This window comes from Drosophila santomea, chromosome 3R (assembly GCF_016746245.2).
Source record: "Drosophila santomea strain STO CAGO 1482 chromosome 3R, Prin_Dsan_1.1, whole genome shotgun sequence".
NCBI lineage: Eukaryota > Metazoa > Arthropoda > Insecta > Diptera > Drosophilidae > Drosophila > Drosophila santomea.
Genome location: NC_053019.2, coordinates 13,556,595 through 13,572,547, shown reverse-complemented (window position 1 = coordinate 13,572,547; position 15,953 = coordinate 13,556,595). Strand labels below are relative to the sequence as shown.

General features: G+C 42.7%; 2 protein-coding genes across 2 annotated transcripts; one reads left to right on the top strand and one right to left on the bottom strand.

Annotated features, from left to right (window-relative positions):
• Positions 1-803: 803 nt before the first annotated feature.
• On the bottom strand, positions 804-3,629 carry LOC120451139. Its single transcript, XM_039634560.1, has 4 exons — positions 2,788-3,629; positions 2,074-2,574; positions 1,493-2,015; positions 804-1,428 (listed from the first exon to the last, which is right to left on the bottom strand). The coding sequence occupies exons 1-4, from the start codon at positions 3,627-3,629 to the stop codon at positions 901-903; spliced, it is 2,394 nt and encodes a 797-aa protein (XP_039490494.1). The 3' UTR covers positions 804-900.
• Positions 3,630-8,650: 5,021 nt separating this feature from the next.
• LOC120451981 (major royal jelly protein 1) lies at positions 8,651-14,195 on the top strand. Its single transcript, XM_039636009.1, has 3 exons — positions 8,651-8,795; positions 12,118-12,942; positions 13,322-14,195. The coding sequence occupies exons 2-3, from the start codon at positions 12,131-12,133 to the stop codon at positions 14,100-14,102; spliced, it is 1,593 nt and encodes a 530-aa protein (XP_039491943.1). The 5' UTR covers positions 8,651-8,795; positions 12,118-12,130; the 3' UTR covers positions 14,103-14,195.
• The last annotated feature ends 1,758 nt before the right edge of the window (positions 14,196-15,953 follow it).

The window sequence follows — 15,953 nt, the reverse complement described above, 5'->3', positions numbered from 1 at the left end:
GATACTGCAACAAATGTGCTGCCTGAAAATATTATTTATAAAAATCTCTGAAATCCGCATATATTTGATTGTGGCAGCGTCTTCACAAGCGGAGGCACCAGCCAACCATCCAACCAGCCAACCAGCCAGGCCACAGCAACAAAAAACATCATACCAGGTCGGAGCACCGGGCCACCACCTTTTAAGGATGCGCCAAACAACGGAGCAGAATGCCGACGACAGCTTGACGTTGGCGGCGTGCGCGCTTGTTTGCCTATCTGACAACCAGCCGCATCGCCAGCAGCTACGGGTGCGGATACTTCAACGGATATGAGTTCGGGACACGATGAAAAATAGTACGCATTCTTACAACACGGAAAAGGTAAAGTAACCATCTTTATGTGGCACGAGTTCCGAAAGTTTCAAGTTCTATTGAAAAATATTTAAAACCTTTTCATACAGATTAGCGAACATTTATTAGCGATAAACTAAGATGCATTTGAATATTTATGAAATCTAGAAAAATTGCCCTCTATTATCCACATCAAAATTATACGCCTTTTTCCCTCTGTGTAGCGGCAAAGCAGACTGCATTACACGGTGTATTGCAAAGCTGTATTTTTAAATTGAATATTGTGCCAAGAAAATATTAATATATAAGCGTATATTTATGAATCTCTTCAAGCATTATTTCGATATTTTTAATATTTAATTTGCTTTTAATTCCCTTGATTCAATGCACATGTTTGGTTCAACAGGGCGTATGTGTGATCAATATATAGAAGCATTGTAAAGAATCCAATGCGAGACTCGACAGCTGCAGATGCTACATGGGGTTTTCAGATTTTATCATAACTGGAATGGTCAACTTAGTAATTATTAATCATATATTATATATATATATATATTGCAATTCTTTGTCTAATGACGTAAAATTTTAATACTATGGTCTTTTTTTCGTAAGTTTTTTGATTTCTTTTCCTTTTTCCTAGATCGATAGACAAACCTAAAGTAGCACAACTCGAAGGCAAAGACGCAGCTGGCAACCAGCAAAAGTGCCCCGGAAAAGGCGATGGCTCCGCGAAACTGATCAAAGGTGAGAGCCTTGAAAGGATCCTCCCGCACCCTAGTTATCTCCTCGTGAATCATGCGCCGCATGTCCAGATCGCGAGCCCACTTTTGCATGTGACCCGATTCGATGATATGCTGAACCACCGGGTTAATCTGGTGCAGGAGATGGTACTTCTTCGGCAGTAGCATGGTGACCAAATAGACATACATGGATTCCCGTCGATCGAAGCAGTAGAGACGATCTCGTTGGATTCGCGGGTTGTAGAACGAGTGCTGCCTGGAAACAGCTACTGCGATGTTTTCGTTCTGCGCTGCATCATTGAGGCATTCCACTAAATTGTAGCACATTTGAAACTTTTCGCGGATGTACTTGAAGATCTGAAAATGGATTACCATTATGTTTGTTATAGTTCCTTGATGGAGATACCTATTAGTAACTCACCTCCCCATCCTTGTTCAGGTGTCTGACATGCTCGGTGGTGCCCATCACGATCATTTTATTGCTATAGATCTCTTGCAGAGTGTGGATCTGATAGGAACTACGTGGAGTTGTCAGTGTGCTGATCAGAAAGCTCTGATATGTATTGCTAAAGAAGAAGCCCATTAGAAACGACAGCGCAAACAACTGTCTTAAAGTAAATGGAAAATCCTGTGCTGGAATGGCCTGGTTAAGCAAGATTCCCAACATCCTCAAGCAGATGGGGAAATATCCATTGAAACTCCGCAGCTTGAAGTCGGAGACGCGTTGAGCCAGCCAAACCACCAGAGAGCATGTGACCACAAAGAGTCCGATCAGGAATCCAGCATCCGCATTGAAAGTGGCCACGAAATTGAAGAATCCATGTCGGCGCTTTGCCCTAGCCACACACCATGTGAGTTCGTCCTGATGATAGGGAATGGAGCTGGAGACGAACTGACTGATGCTCGGGTCCTCATCTATGCCACCGATTAGCATCTCTATTTCACTGTGGCGGAGTAACATATGAGATAAATTATATTTTGATTATATATCAGTTTTCATACCCGTCAATCAGTTGCTGAAACAGGTGGTACAAGTTGCTGTTTTCGCCCTGCAATTCGATGCTAACGTGCAGGCGTTCGGCGATGGTCTGCACCATTTCGTACTCGATTCCACTCAACTTGAGCTTTCCAGACTGAGTTTCGGTGTCTGGAATGGCTCCATCACCGTCCTCCTCTGCATCGGCATAGCTCTCGTCGTCCGCTTCGCCATAACTGGGGGATGTGTCGTTGTAGTCATCTCCATCCCCTTGGAAGCCGTAGTAGTAGTCCTCCACGGGTTGCTCCTCGCTGTTGCGAAAGATATATGGTTCCCATGGGCGAAACGATGCGGTGAGTGGACATCCACTGAGATCGCGGGGGAATTTATCCTCGAACTTTGCCCGAAAGAATTCCTCAATTGTGGCTACCGGCTCTGAGGAATTGGAACTCAAATCGTTCTCTAGTTCATCATCATCTGTTGGATTTTCAGGGAACTCATCAGTGTTGTCCTCGTTATTAGTATCACTTCGGTTGTCGTAGTTTGATTCAGGAAATACACTTGTATTTTCAAGTGAATTTTCATAATAATCATTGGTAGGCGTAACGTACTTCCTTATCAAGTTTTCTATCGTTTTTATAGAATCATAAAACCTAGTTCCTTCAGGATTTTCATCATTTTCCTCTTGGCTTGCAGACATATTTTCAGCAGTTACAGTTTCTACTGTGCTTATATTATACTCATTAACTTCTTGACTAGAAGGGGTTTCTGAATTTTCACCTCTTTCCCCAATTTGAAAGTCATTTTCCTCGTCATTCTCCTGGTCTCCATCTCCCTCCTCCTGGTCTCCATCTTGCTCCTCCTGGTCTCCGTCTCCCTCCTCTTCATCACTTTCGTCCTCGCTCTCCGTTTCATCACTCGGATAATCGCAGGCATCCAGTAATTCCACAGATATCACGCGATTGCCACAATTATTGTCCGGATGGTAGGGAAATACAGTTTTGCCGTAGTAAAATTGGTTTTCCTCGCTCTGCCCTATAACATTCACGTTGAAGATCTTCTTGTTTATGAATGTAAGTAGAAGTTCCACCATTAGATCGGTCATCTCCTCGTCCGTTTCCTCCAAACTGCCCAAATAGACGACGAATTGGGCCAGGGGATTCCAGTTGACCATGCTTTTCCAGTGCTCGAATACCTCATCTAGGTCCTCATCATCCAGGCTCTCCACAATGAGGAAGTAGCACTGTGGCTTCTCGTTCATAAGAAAGTGCGATGTGGAAGGACCCTCCCTGGAGTTGGTTATCACAAGGCTCCAAGGATACTTCTCGTAATTGTTCATGCCTCTTAGGAACTGCTCTTCGACATTGGGCAACTGATAGTTGCGATTGAAGCAGAGTACTGAGCCGGAGAGTCCATCCCCAGAATCGAAATATTTCCGCAGCAATGCCAGGATGCAAGCCTCCAGTCCTTTATCCTCGGCCGAAACCTTCATCAGGTTTATTCCGAATCCGTGGACTACGGAATGCTGACTCAAGAGGAACAGCAAGGCCGCCAACCGAAATAGTTGCTCAGGTGTGGACATGCCGCAAGCGAATGACTGAGCCACGCCCATTAACCACGCCCTCTTAGGGCGGGTAACGCACTTCCAGCCCCCAAGGGAATCGACCCTGTTATTATACCGCAATTATGTTAATTTTCAATCTCTGGACTTATTTGAGCCCCTCGGCCGCGACTGTTGGGCATGAATAATAGTTTCTGTTTGTTTAGGCCACGTTTTTATGGCCCCGTCATAAGCGCCGAAGCTCCAATTGAATTGCGACAAGACTTATCTGAAATCTCTCTGAACCAATATGCCACAATGCCTGCCACTTCAGTTAGATGGACTCAGTGCTAGCTTTGGCTTTTTGGTTACAAATTATTGCTTAAAATATACAAGATATACAACATATGCGCCAAGCTATAATTTATAGAAGCTAACACGATCGAATACTTTGAATTAATACAAAATACTTAGCCATTTACCTTTTCTCGTTAATGCAATTCAGAACTTTTCTTTTAAAGTACCAACCATTTTCCAGATAAATTGTGCAGCACTGACTATATTTTCACTATTTCCTACCACGGTTGGGTAGAGTCTTACCCCTTTGACAATAAATACAAATCGCGGGAAAAACCAGGCCTCGCATTTTGGAGTCATACATTAAATCATATCCACTGTATGTAAAAGAAAAACAAATTAAATAAAGCGCGTGTGCATAAAAAACGAAATACACGACCAGATACGATTGAATTGCAAAATCTTGGTGGTCACCAGATTTTGATCCAGCAAATTGGCCTCATTTTTATTTTTATCTTTGCCAGCAACATATTTCAAAAACGCATAATTTTTTATGGCTTGCATTGCGAAAGAGTTACCATTTTCAATTTCCATATTCGTCATTTCATAGCCAGCAAGCAATAAACGTTAAAAACTTTATTGCTCACACCTTCACAATCATTAAGTCCAATTAGTTCTTAATCGGGACTATCTGAAACAATAAAACGCCACAATTGGCCAATCAAGAATCAATCATTGCAAGATTGTTGCCAGCACTGTGTATATACATTTCAGAATTTGAATTATAAGGCAGTTTTGTTGTATTGGCAGATCGTAAAAGTTGGGCCAGTTTCAAATTCTGTGGTCATGAGCTACAAAATATGTTAAGTATGTTGAATATTTGAAATGCGTTAACCGGGCAAGTAAATCGACTGAGAGACGCTACTTGTTATGTCTGCGTGCGCCTGTCTGATCTTAAATTAATAATAATTTATATTATTTGAAATGGCTTTGTATGTACCACAAGAAAAAAACACTTGCCTAGTCGGTATGGTAATTTGTTAAAACATATTTGTGTGTGCAGCACAAAAGGAAATAGACTTGTTTTTTACTTTCGAATATAGATTGCGGATTAATGAATAGTACATAAATTTAGACTGCAGAATAAGTACATAAATTTAATATATTTTTTCTTACTCTTTTATTCAACGAGCACTTCTTTTGGGTGAATATGCTAAACCAGCACATAACTATTCGAATGATCTCAATATTTTAAAGTCAAAGCTTTAATAATTTGCTGCCCAACTGGTACTGTGACCACCCCATCATTAAGCTGCAATTTGCATATACTCGTACTTCTATCATAGAAACCTTTCCATGACTCATTTGACAAAAGGTATTCGAATTTCGTTATGCCGCAAGCGTGCATTTCGGGCAATTTATTAGCTTGACGTTTGAAAACAAAGCCGGCATGCATGTCCGGCGCACTTCAACCCCTCTGTCCCCATTATGGCCGTAGATATAGTATATCGGATCAGTCTGGTCTGCCATACTTCGCCATACTTCGCACTGGCCACAGGCGTCAAAGTCAGAGTCAGTTGCAGCACTTTTGGCATGGTGCTGACCTTCGCCAAGAGAATAGAAACGATCAAAGCTGCACCTAGAAAAAAGATCATTACCGAACATATGGAGGTAGAAAAGAAAGTAGGTATATTATGTATGCGTACCTAATGTCAAATAATCTATTTCAGTTTTACAATCAATGGCACCTCATTTTTCATTTATGCAAAATCCTAAATGACCCCCATTTATTTATTTCTGTGTGCATATGGGTAACTAGTGGCCACACATACTCGTACTTCAATACTGATTTATTGAGCTTATGGCTGAAGTAATAATAACTCTCCAACCGCAGTGCTCGAGTTTTATTGGAGGATATTGATAATCCAGTGGTGTTCACAATCGACGGAAAACGAAAGTGTGGGCCACACAAAATAGCTCGATACAATTGTGGCTGTATCTCTGTGAGTGTCTGTGGGAAACCGAAACCGGCTGTTGGCACACCTTCTGCGGAGGTGGAGCCTTCAAGCCACATTGGCCTAATTGGTATAAATGCAGACCATTACCGAAGACCAAGAGGCAAGCACTTAAGCAAGCCCATTAAAATCGCTTTAGAATTAGTGCTGATCGCGATATTAGTCGATTGGGATCCGGCGCCTAGAATGCTTGGCCCAAAAGGTCCCAGAGCCACCTAAGTGCCTGAAATGTTTACCAAATCCACCGAATTCGTCAAGACCTTGTCGCCGATGACAGAGACGGTAATGAAACTGTCAACGGGCGACAAGAGCTGCCTCCGTCCAGCCAGATTGATTCAATTAAACTCACATTTGTGCGCACAGAATGCGCAAATGAAGCAATTGCACTGCGACGATGACAAGGCATTTGGAGAATTTGAAACCAGCGGATAGCCAGAAAGCCTCAATTTGAAACATATTTGAAGTTCATTTCGTAATGGACACAATGGGAGGAGTTATGTGGGCTATTAATTTGCTTCAAGTTATATGGATTGCAAAGTAAGACACATTTTGATTAGGCACAATATACTTTGGATACAATATATGGCACATTATTAAATTAACAATATTATAAATGTTTACTTTTTGTATACATTTCTCCCGGTGTGCAGACTTAGGCCATCGTATGGCGATGCGGCTATTAATCTTCCGCTGTTCAGGTGTTCCAGTGTTCAAGTGCTCAAGTGTAAGTGTTCATCGTCACCGAGTCATGTGGAGCGAGTGGCCAGCAGACCTGGAGCAGATTTTGTTTCTCCGCAGATTGGTTACTTTCGAAACGACCGAGCCAAACCGCCTAATGAGCATCGGTCCAGGGCGTTGTTGTGAAAGGAAACTCTTGATGGTTGTGATAGTTTTGATAGCTTTGATAGCCGCGAACCGCCGCGGGATAGGCACAAGCCACCTACGTTTCCGCCCGGCTCGGATGTCGTAACATCTGAATCGGATCGGATTGGATTGTATTGGATTACCCGGTTATATCACTGTATGCCGGCCATATCGGCTGACATTGGCCACAGCCTTGAACCGGCGTGGTTAGAACCGGTACTACATAAACGATTATTTAGATCGTAACTTGGTATTAGCTGGGGTCCAAGTGTTCTCCGAAAATGCGGCAATTAAGAAAGAGAGCCAATGACAAAGTGAATGTCGAATGGGCTTGGCCCATTAGCATGTGTTAATCAGACTAATCATCAATGATAATGCCCCAAGCGGCAGTACTCATCCACGCATTGGTTAATTCGAGAGCAAGTAAACAAACTCCGTGTGTCACAATGCAAACAAATGCCAAATCGAGCCACTTAATGCTAACTTGGCTAATTCTGCCCGCAAACCAGTTTCGATATAGCGGCTGCAGTCACCTTTTTTGCATAACCCCTTTTAAGTGGGGCTTTTCACGATTTTTTTCTCCTTATTTTGGGTTAGCGCACAGTCGACGAAAATTGTCGGCAGAGAACATTTTGGTGGGTTTTCAATTTGGGGCACCCGTGCCCCGAAAATTCAAATCGGTTGGTATACTTTCCATTTTCGAATGGATGCCAGCAAGTTGGTCCCTCAAACGAGCCGGCTCGTTGGTCTCATGGGCTTTCACTGGCGCCGATATTGGTCAAATGTAAAAATGTAAATGGGTTCCTGCCAACATGTTATGAAACCCGAATCCAGTTCAGCTCAGTTGGACAACTCCGGTGGAAATCCAGTCTCTGTGTGCTAAGCTCTAGCACCTGTCCTGCATTTGCCGCTAGCGGAACGAAAGGGTACCGGGTGAATTTTATTTATAATTAAATGCAGTCAGCAGCAGGCGGAATTCGAATGAGAGACAATCACTTATCAATTGAGGGGCTCAGAGAATTTAAATACAGCTTAGTCTGACAAACGATAATCAAATGCAGTCTTGGTAAACTGAAAATTATAAATAAAATGAAAATGAAAGGGTGTAATATAAATCACTTAACATATTTAACTGACCAATTACTTATCAACTGCGGGGGCTCTGAAAATATAAATAATCTAATAATATTCTTGGCACAGCTTGAAAATCCAGTTAAAAAGCTAGTTTATACTAACAAGAAGGGACATGTTTTAAGTTACCCAATTCATGGGGATGCATAAATCTTATATTTAACTTTAGCAATTACTGAAATTTAAATGCAGCATTGTGTATTCCAAAAATATCAATAAAACAAATATTCATTTGTGCTGAACTGGCCTCTCGAACTGGTTGTGGTATTTTAATTGCCACCCCAGTACATTTAATTTATAACTGTCTGTTTACCTTAAATTCCGCCGCATCACCATGCGGTACAATGGACTCTCCATTGACAAAAACAGCCGCTGATATGCTGATACAAATGCCGAAATTGCCCAAATGATAAAATAAAACCAAACGATTTATTTATGGGCATGGCGATAATGAACTTGTAAAAAGAGTTCAGCTCAATTGCCGCAGCAAATAACAACTGAATTACAACAATTGGCCGTCGCGTTGCCAGCACTCATAACCTGCAGACTTTAATGCAAATTTGCGGAAACTGGCACCACGGAGCGTATGAGTGATGTGTCCCCAGCAGAAAAGCTGCTCTGAATGTCCGCCCATCGAGTATAAGAGTTGCACTGCAGCAGGAGCCGACCAAGTGGATAGGTTGATAGGCTGTTAGGCCAATATAAAGTAACAAAGTAAAGTAACCCACTCTTATAAAGTTCGGTGCGCCTGGCAAACGGAACGCAGTCGCAAAACGGCAACCGCTACGCTCGGACGTGTCGCGCGATCAGTGAAAAGAAAAAGAGCAGAAATTTAGGATTAAGTAAAATATAACAGCCACTACTCAACAACCAGCTCCAGCAAGCTCGAAGTGTATCAAAAGTAAGCAAATGCCAGATGAAGCACAAATTGCCTGGGCCACAAAACAAAAGACTTAGGCAACGAACGCGCCGATTGCTGCCACTTCGCGGAGTGCGGTTTCCAACGGTTAAAGTGCAAATTGCCGTGCATTTAGTTAACTGCTCGAGTGCAGCTTGTGAGGCGTTGCCAATGCCACTCTCACCGCTTGAATTCCGAATCAAAAATAACATATTTAGAGCCCATCTGACTTCATTGGCAAATCAATAGTCGAAGCCAAGGGTATGCTGTTGCACATTGTAAATTATTAGCCAAATGCGCCAATCGCGTGTGTCAGTGTGTTTTAGTTTGGTTTGTGGCCAAAAGAAGCCGCTGCGGCCGGAGAACGGAACTGTGTTAATTAACTTTTGTTGGCAAACGCATTTTTCTTTAGTTCGGTTTTTGGGCCCAATTAAAATCGATCGCCGCCGCAAAGTGCAGCCACTCTACGTGACTGCCGATTTATACTGGATTTATGACCGCATATCGATGTGCACATGTCTGCTGGCTCTAAGGAAGCTGTTACGACGACCTTTTCCGCCGTTGGCAAAATCAAAAAAATTCACAAGCAGGTGTTAATCAACCTTCGACAGACATGCATCCGCTCAACTCCGCAGCAGTTTTGTGGTTTATGAGAACACCTACATCGGGCGATTCAAATAGGATCAAAGTATAGTAGTACAACTCAATTGAAATTAAAGATTTTCGGTCTCATGTCCATTGTGGAACGCGTGAGAATTCGCCGAGCGACGAGGTGCAAAACATTGTAGCATTGTGATTCAGATAAGGCAACACACCATCCAATCGCATAGTCGTTGTGTGTAGTACTAGTTGGTGCAACGAGGTTGAACTTATTTTTCTTAATTGGCCCCCGACGTCCAATGGGGGAATAACACTTTTCGTTGCATCACGTTTGGCTATGGAGATTTCTTAAAGGGACCCATTAATTAATGGGCTGTCCAAATCTGGCCCACAAATATGACATTTCTATTATTAGGCCAACTGTCTACACACAGATTTATGCTCCCAATAAATAATGTTAACAATATTAGGCCTTTGTCTACAAGTTTCTTTAGGCCAAAGGTTTTATAGGGGTTTTCATTGATTTATTTGTTTAGCCTAGGCTTTTTCGTAATAAACATAAATATATTTTATGCATTTTTATAGACGTGACCCTTGGAGAAAGAGGGTACACTAGATTCGTAACAGGTAAAATGTACATACATATATTCCTCATTGGAAATGTGTAGCATAAATTGGTTTACAATAGTTTTGAACGATTTGAACTAAGAAATATAGTACCTAGGAAAAGACGATATTTACATATTTACAAATTTACTTATCACAAAATAAAGTGCATGTCTAAAGAGGAAAAACAAGCCATTTTCCAAAGGTTACTGAGCCAAACATTTTATTAAACTGATACATTGTTGTTAATAATTTGGCCAAGAGGTTTGTATCGTGCAGCCAAGTTGTTTTCAGCTTACGCTTTCGAATCACTTCGTGCTGAAATTTAATGGACAAATTAAACGAAAATTAAGCGAAATTTCATTGGGCTGCCGTAGCTCATCATCGTGGATGTCTATCAAGCGAAATGCGCACTTCAGCCAAACAAAAAATAACATTTAATAACATGTAATAACATGTAATATAAAAACAAGTGGCTTTGGGGTTTTCGAGGCTTGTAGCTCTAGACTTGTAAACTCTTTGTAAGCGGTTAGTTCCGCTTGCCGCCCAGTGAGCCCAATACACTAGTGACAAAAACCCCAGTCGAGTTTTCATCTTCACATTTCTTTTCTGAATTTTTTCGAGTTGTGACTTTGGGAAACTGCTCGTGTTTCCGCTCGACGTTGCACAAGTGTTATGTAAAGTGCACAGGTGCGCAGAAATAAATCTATTTTACGCATGTTGCGCCGGGATCAGCCTTGACTTTTCACTCTTTGTTTTATGTAAACCATCAAATGCCAGTTGCCAGGCTGGAAATTACAAAAATTCAATTATCTTTAACTGCTTATCGTGGCACGCGCCAATGAAAGTTTCATGCAGCACGTTGGCCATGTTTCTCTGCAATTTGCCAGACTCAAACGAGTCTGGGAGTTGTCTCCGCCATTTAATAGTGTATGATTTGAGCGAAATCAGAGACAACTGCCCACAGTCAATTGGCCAAAAAAAATATTCAAATGCCTCTGACCAGTGGATAGCAAATTAGAGTGTCAGTTCCTTATGTTTTCGCACTGAGCAAAACTTGCTGAGCAATTAAAAAATGCATACGCTTTGCTCTTACACTGCGGCAAATCGAGTGGAAAACATAGAGATTGATTTGGGATATAGTATAAATAGTTAATAGTTGAAATGGTATAAGAAACCTGCATTTTTTATCAGTGCATCTTCTGCAACTGTCATTGAGATCGTGTGTGCGAGTGGGATACGACTGGCGTGAGAAATAAAAGCACGCCGCAGATGCAAGCGCACGTATCTGATGGATGCGGACACTTCAATCCGGACTGACCCGGCTGCATAGCGAACTCATTTGAATACAATCGCCAAGCCCACGTCTGCACTCCACAATCCACAATCCGCATACCGGCACCGGTACCGGAATTGGCACATTTACTTGTAATATGTATCACCGGCAATATCTTTTTCTGCATTTGGTTAGAAAGGCTTCTGGTATGACAGCGAACTAACCTTATTGGTTCCTTTTAAACTGAGTGAATTGGCTGGGAAACCCATCAGTAGTTTACGGCATTGTATGTAGATTGTAACTCACCAATTAAAAATGCATCGTCTGCAATTGCTGAAAACGACTTGCTAATCTTTTGCAGCTAATTCATTCAATAGCACGATCCAGGGTTTGTGGTACTTCACCTATTGGTTATGCATTTATTGCATGTGGTTTTCAAAGTCTTTACACTACAAATAAAGATTCATAAACTCAATTAAAATCGGAATGCGATTAAGATAAAAATGATTATTCACGGTGCTCATAAGCCAATGTAGACCATATTCAAAGCCATTTATAGAAACAATATCTTCAATTGAAAGGTTATGTTTAATATTCATAGAGGTTTTCGAAGGGTTAGACATTTAATTAAGTACAAAACAAGCTAATGCTTTCACAAATTTCAATAAGAGGCTATTTTTATGTTGGGAAAATTTCTGATTCCGATTTCCTCCCATGACGATTGCCTGGAAATAGAAATGATAGATAAGCCGCAGCAAAAGCTGAATTGCAGCAGTTTAAATTCTGGACTTGCAGTGGCTGCAACATCAAGTAATTCTCTTTGATTGCTCTAATATTTTGCAGACGTCCTCTTGCCATGATTCGCATCCTAGTGGGAGTGATTTGTGTGGTCCTTTGGTCGCCGGTTAGCCAGGCTCTAACACCTGGCCTGCAGGTGGCCAAGCAGTGGAAACTCCTGCGCTATAACTTCGAACCTCAGGCTCCGGTCTCCGATCCTAATTTCTTCAATACTCAAAATGTGCTCATCACGGGCTTGGCTGTTACGGATGACCGGATATTTGTGGCCACGCCAAAGCTCTTCTCCGGAGTGCCCTCGACTGTGAGCTGGGTTTCCAAGGCCCAGTTCGGGGACTCCCCCACCCTGAACGCCTACCCGGACTGGTCCTTCTCCAACACCGGACGCAGTGACTTCAACTGCAGCGATCTTATCCTGACCTCGGTTTACCGCCTGCGTGTGGACTCCTGCAACCGCATTTGGCTGCTGGATGCTGGAATTTCGCGATCCCTGGAGGATTACGAGATCACCTGCCCGCCAAAGATCCTGGTCGTGGACTTGGCAACGGATCGAGTGGTGAGACGTATCGACTTCCCCCCGGAGGTCCTGCGGGGCGAGTCCCTGTTCACCAACATGGTGATTGATGAGACGACGGCCAAGGGATGCGATGATGTGTTCGTCTATATTACGGACACCGTGGAGCCGGGAATTATAGTGTACGACAGTGGCAAGGACGTCACCTGGCGGGTTTCCCATCCAGCCATGTATCCTGATCCGGACTTCGCCCAGTCCGAGATTCATGAGCACCGCTTCGTTCTGATGGACGGAGTGGTCGGCTTGACTTTCGATGAGCGCTCCGGTGTGGTTTACTTCCAGCCCTTGGCCACTGATAGGTGAGTCAACTATTAGTTGAACAAATTTGATAGGTATTTCAATCTTTAAGTAGGAAACCAACCAGTTCATTCAGCCGCAAATTACCCCCAAAATACATAAAATACCTTTATTGACTTAAGGCAATTGGTCACGTAACTTTAGGAAGGTATGATTAACTATAATGCCTTGCATTGCCTTTCAAGTTTCAATGCTAGGTTAACTGTTGAAATAATGAACATTAAATTAGTTCGAATGACTTCGAGTTATGTTGGGCTCACCATAAATAGGTTACTTATTGCTTTGTTAGATATAACAACAAATATTATTGAATGCCATGAGTGTTACGTTTTGTTCATCCAAAATAGTTACAATACCTAATTGTATCTATTTATTTTCCAGAGTTTTCTCCGTGCACAAGAATGTCCTGCGTGCGGGTCCTTTGCCAGACGGCAAGATGCTGGACGTGAAACTGGTGGGCAAGAAGAGCTCCCAAGGCATTGGCCTCTCCGTATCGCCCTTCGACAGCAGCCTGATCTTCAGTCCCCTGAGCGAGACAGCCATCGCCTCGTGGAATCCAACGACCAACCAGCAGTCGGTGCTGGCCTTCGATCGCGATCAGCTGCAGTTTGTGGCGGATATCACCACCACCAAGTCGGAGCCGGGAGTTATATATGCCATAGCCTCGAAGTTCCATCGCTTCTTCCTCAAGAACCTGAATGCCAACGAGTTCAACAACCGCATTGTTAGGCTGGAACTGCCCGCTGGCAACTCGCTGCTGGGTCATCGAGTCGCCCTGCCCGCACCACCCACTCACAACAGTTTGCTGAACTACGGCGTCTACAACACTCACGGCCAGGCCTCGACGAATGCCCTGCAAACGTACTTCACCAGTCCGGCGCTGACCACGCCCTTCACCACCAAGTCGCCCTTCAAGTTCGAGACCGGCGGCATTGTCAACTACGCTGCTCGCAACCCGTTCACCGCCCTGAATCAGGGAGAGGCCTTCCCGCCCAGCAAGGCGACCAGGGACACCTACCAGCGATCCTATTTGGACACCCTGGTGGGCACCACCGCTCCGGCGGCCACCACCCGAGTGGTTTCGGTGCCACACACCGCCTTCAGCAGCCGCCACAGTGGCTACTACTATCAGCGGTCCACGCGGTCGGTGGATCAGCAGTGAAGGACCAGTGGCGTACACTCTGCGTATACGCAATGCTCGCAGCAGCTGGTGTAAATATAAAGTGTAAATTGAATAAATTATTTTAATGAGACATCTGCTTGTGTGTATTGATTGCCAGGCTTTAATGAGTGATTTGAGCACCAAAGTTGAAGCCATACCACAGGTCATCAACCGAAAAGTTTGAGTTGCAACTTCCTATTGCGAAGCCTGGAAGTTTTATGAGCTTGGATACAAAGTTCGAAAACGAACTCATCGGTGGAAAACCCATATTCCGGAAATGTGTAGATTATAAATGGGCCGCTTTTAACTTATAGCTCCAACGATTATTATTTATAGTTTCTCTTCTCCAGCAAGAAAGCTTCAAAGGCTGATTAATGCCGGCCACAAAGCATACTATTTATTGCACTCCAACCAATTAATTAAACGTTAATATCGGCGGCGACACTTTACCGAGGATTATTTTCGCATTAGTATGCATTGAACGGCAGTGACACAGCTCGGGCGATTAGCAAAGACATTAACTATAAAGTCGGAACGAGTCCGCCACCTGTTGCAGATTAGTGTGGTAACACATATACCAAATCTGGAACACGACATTAGCGATTGCCTGGCATTTGATACTCCGGCAAGGTGATAGCCCAACTTCCGGCAGTCGTCCACGCATCGTTGGCCATATATATTACTTAATTTTGCAAATACAAATTTCGCTTATTAGCACTCTTCTCGACTTGAAGGCGAAGTAGAGTAAGGTTAAATTAAATGTGCGAAGAATATTAAACCTCATTTTTTGCTAAATTCAAATCCAAATCCAAATTTAGCGACCAGTTCGGTCATCACACAGTATTCTGTTTTAAATGCCATTAATAATTTGTGGCCAAAACCGGTCGATTGGCAGGCGTCGGTGGGATTAGATGGTATCGCCCGCTCCAGGCAGTAATTGATGGAAAAACAAGAAACAAATTTTATAATTGCACAGGGGCAAGGTGGACAGATCGGCGGCATTTGCATGCAGTCAGGTGTGTGGGATTGGTAATTGATTATGAATGTGATTTCGGGCAATCAATTGAGACACTTTCTAGTGCTGGCAATTGAATTTAAATACTTTACAAGCAGAGATGTTGTTTAAATGTAGATACTTCCCAATTAGTTTACAATCTTATCCGAAAATATGCAACTGGTTTTATCGATACATTATTTTTTATCACGACATAGCTTTTTATCTGCAATTCTGTACGATGTTTAGCTTACAAACCGGTTACAAAATCATATAATTTACATTTCGGAAAAAGTTCGCTAATAAAATTGAATTATAAATAATATAAAGGAAGAGCGAATGACGAGTGAATGACGAGTTCGAACCCGTAAAAGTTTTATGACTTTGCTCTCATTTAAATTGAATGCATAACCCCGTCCACAAAGCTTTGTTTTAATATTATGGTGCCCGAAAAAAAGGCTGTCAAGCGACCAAAGTGAACAGAATGATTTTTGATTAATTAAACAAATTAAGCCTAGTTCCCGTCCAATGCACAGTCGTTGCACTCAGCTGACACTTAAATGAGGCGTGAAACGACAGCCAAACAAGTTTTTATGTTTTTGCCACATTTAATGAGTTTATTTCTCCATTTTACTGGTTTGCGGAATAGTTCTCAGTGGCGCGCGCCTCCGCCACTTTGGTTTTGCATTTAAGAGGCAATAGGCCATTCTGATCATAAGCCACAAGCAGCCAATGATTTATTTATTGGGGAATATGTGTTCATTTAGCATGTTTAAGATTACTGTGTGCGATAATGTGCTTCCGATTTGAATTTCAAAGTCATTCAGGCACTTAAGTTTTACTTGCAGTGCCAATTT